At 36.4% G+C, this 3,441-nt stretch overlaps 1 protein-coding gene across 1 annotated transcript; it reads right to left on the bottom strand.

Annotated features, from left to right (window-relative positions):
* Positions 1–217: 217 nt before the first annotated feature.
* On the bottom strand, positions 218–2,899 carry LOC117283138 (zinc finger MYM-type protein 1-like). The gene is made up of 2 exons (XM_033755705.1): positions 2,405–2,899; positions 218–1,877 (listed from the first exon to the last, which is right to left on the bottom strand). Exons 1-2 carry the CDS (start codon positions 2,700–2,702, stop codon positions 1,249–1,251), a joined length of 927 nt encoding a protein of 308 aa, XP_033611596.1. The 5' UTR covers positions 2,703–2,899; the 3' UTR covers positions 218–1,248.
* Between the last annotated feature and the right edge of the window lie 542 nt (positions 2,900–3,441).

The raw sequence follows: 3,441 nt of genomic DNA, 5'->3' as shown, positions 1-3,441 counted from the left end.
GTCTTAGTACGAACGGGGCCGTCTACTCCCACCCCACGCAGGCCTCATTTAGACCCCCCTGGGCAACTCTCGGGTGATATGCGGAAACATACCCTCGCGAAAATTGTGAAGAGTGAACATTTCAAGGGGAAGCAGCCTTCTAGGCAATGCCGTGTTTGCGCAATTCACAACAAAAGGAGTATGACTGTTTACATGTGCAAGTTCTGTGTAATGCCACTTCATAAAGTGGAATGTTTCCAGAAATATCACACTCTCAAGCACTTCTAGGAGGACTGGTAAGTCTTCTCGAAAAATTGTAGTTCATAAAATTAATTAGGAGATTTTATATTAATTTTAAAAGTGAACAGTGCACAAGTTAGGGTAGTAGGTTTAAATATGCCGGTCCCCAGGGTGATTTAAATATTTAAATTGCCAGTCCGCAAAGTGTTAATTTGCGCAAAATGATCAGTAATTTTCTCCTTGATCTCTGGATGACAACTGAGGAAATTTTTCCCCATTGAAAGCACTGCAAGCGCATTTAGTCTTTCCGAATTCATAGTGCTTCTTAGAAAAGTTTTTATTCTTTCAGTGTTGAAAAGCAGTTCCCATGACTTCATCAGAGGCAGAGGCCTCTGATGTAGTCATGGGAACTGTCAAGAGGATTTTTATCAGTTCTGTAATTTCACTAAAAACATCATCTAGATTATTTTCCAAGATAAATTTCAGCAGTTCAATTAATGTGCAATATTCATGAATATCAGACCTACAATAGAATACTTTTAGTTCAGTTTCAAGCTTTTCTTTGTCAATCATGGGATGTGCTTCAGTGGTCGTTACTATCTCTTCTGTGGGATATTCGTTCTTAAAACTAGTGAAGCATTTCTTGTTGAACAGTTTAGCAGCTACTAAGTGTTTAGTGGAAGAATATCTGTCCATTATATCAACACATATACAGTCACACACTTCCTTGGCTTCTGCCACGAGTGTCTTTGAAGGATTCTCACAGTACTCGGAGTTTCTCAATTCTAAAATAGCAGTTTTGAAATTTGTTATATATTCATTAACTTTAAACACACTAATTTAATTGGTTGTAAATTATTTCAACATGAGGCATAATCTGATGAAAAAGCTCTAACCAAAACTTGAAATTATCATCATTCAGGTATTTTAAAATTCCTGTTGCTTCTGCAGTGGTTTGATCTGCATTTGATGTTGACTGAATTTCAGGAAGGCAGTTTATTAAAGGTTGCAAATTTTCATGAACTCTGTTTATGGTCCGTAAATTGAAGTTTCACCTTGTAGAAGATGGACGTGGAATGCTGACTTCCATATGCTTCTTGAGAATGGACACACGTTGCGGCGATCTTGAGAAGAATGTTGGAATAGCCAGAATGTTAGAGAAAATATTCTTGCGTTTCGTGTAATACTTGCTGCATTTCTCATTATTAAATTAAGTTGATGTGCATAACAGTGAATGAAATGTGCATTACTATAAACTGCTTTTATTTTTGCTTGAACTCCTGCTATTTTGCCTTTCATGACATTTGCACCATCAAATGTCTGAGCTATCAGTTTTTGTCCATTTCCTTGAAGGATTATGCCCAATTGTTTTAAAATACATTTTGATATGCCATCTGCAGTTTGATTTTCTGGAATAAAGGATCCCCAGAAATGCTCAATTATTTCTCCATTCAATACGTACCGTAGAACAAGGACCATTTGAGTGTGTTCCGAAACATCTGTTGTGTCATCAGCCATGACAGCTACAAAGGAAGCTTTCTTAATTTCCGTCCTTATCTCCTCATGGTATATTTGTAGCAGGCAGTCAAGTATCTCATTCTGAATGGTCTTAGAAACACCTGTGAAGACTGCACTGGTTTCTAAGTGATGCTTCAAATATTATATTTACAGTATTATATTTAAGCATCCTGTTGCACTCTACACGATAAATGATACAAACTCCGTCCCAAGTGCAAACAATATATATTATATGTCCTTGATCTTGTTCTTTCTACACTACATGTTTCGGCCTCTATCGGCCATCATCAGGTGTTTATTCTTAACGTTGTTGCCACACTGAACCAAGTCTAAAATTTAACATTTAAAAACACAATGTCACATTCTTCGTATTATCAACGTCTACATCGTTGATATATGTCTGGTATGTAGATTATGTTGCACACGTCAAATTTGTTATTCTTGTAGTAGCACTCTAAAAATCTTTAGTTATGATGTTTTAAAACCTTTTAAAATTTTTCACTAAATTTTAAATTTAAAATTTAAAATTCTTAGGGTTACTCGCCCTCTGTCTAAGTGCTGGAGCGGCTAGTTCTTGTTTTCACACTGTACAGGTGTTATTTAATGTAGTCTTCTTGTGTGGGTGCCGCTGCTTGTCTGTACTACGTGTGCTTATGATGCTTCAAATCTGAATCTAATTTAGATGCAAAATTTACTAATCCTCTAAATACCCCTAGATTTATTGAATCGTCTTTTTCATCATATCCACGTAAGGGAGTTCCAAAGTTTCCACAAAAGAATATGCAGTCTATTATTTCGGACAAAATGTCATGGTTCTTTTTAACCTTTATATTATGCTCATAGATTGAAAGTCTGTATGCCTCACTAAGTTTCTCCTTAATACTTGCGGTTCCTAAAAGTGACAGTAAAACTACATTATCGACATGCTTCTTTGACTTCTTATGCTTTTCAGTTTTTTCTTTCATTTTGTTTATATTTCTAAAACCATCTTTTGTCCACGTTACATCACCCCCAAACAGCAAACACTGGAAGCAAAACAGTGCGTTTTTTACTTCACAGCCGCAAAGCCAACTTTTCCATTTGTACTATTCAGAATTAAAGCTACAAATATATTTCTTGTTCTTGCTTATGCCTGGCTGAGATATTAGAATATCAGTTGTTAAACGACCTCTTTTCTTAACTGCAACTTTCTCATGGAGAGACGCTTGTGAAAACTTAAGCTGATGAAGTTCACTTACAGTCACAGAACTTATTTCTTGGGGATGCGAGGCCATGGTTAATGTTTTCTCTTGAATAAAAGAACCGGAAAAAAATGATTCGAATAGAATGTCTGGAAGCAGGATAATAATCTAATTCTACAATTAACTCACATTCAAGAATATGGTACACGGTTTTTAAGCCCAACACACGCGGAATAAAAAAACTACCTTCCACCAGCACGCCAGGGTCAGCACTGCGGGAACAACAGTGCTCTCTCTCCCTTGCAGCTTCCTGTGCGCGCATGCGCACAACAGACAACAGTCAACAAACACCTCACCACTGGAACTGTGAAGCGCACAGTTCCATACAAAGATTTGGCTACTAACATTAAGCTTAAGGATTATATATTGTATTGTACAAGTATAAAGAAAGAATTAAAGAAAAAAGGACTCATTATATAAATGTTATTGATAATATCAAGTAGAAATTGTGGGTGCTGCAGTT

Source organism: Cryptotermes secundus, unplaced genomic scaffold, assembly GCF_002891405.2.
Source record: "Cryptotermes secundus unplaced genomic scaffold, Csec_1.0 scaffold2135, whole genome shotgun sequence".
Classification (NCBI taxonomy): Eukaryota; Metazoa; Arthropoda; class Insecta; order Blattodea; family Kalotermitidae; genus Cryptotermes; species Cryptotermes secundus.
The sequence above is the reverse complement of the archived record's forward strand: the minus strand, read 5'-3'. Positions and strand labels throughout refer to the sequence as shown.

What these genes read in the sequence shown, in the direction of transcription:
- LOC117283138 (XM_033755705.1), bottom strand. Translation starts at nt 2,702, where the DNA reads ATGAAAGAAAAAACTGAAAAGCATAAGAAGTCAAAGAAGCATGTCGAT. An exon ending in TGCATCTAAATTAGATTCAG is followed by an intron (nt 1,878 to 2,404) that starts ATTTGAAGCATC and finishes TGTAAATATAAT; the next exon opens with ATTTGAAGCATCACTTAGAA.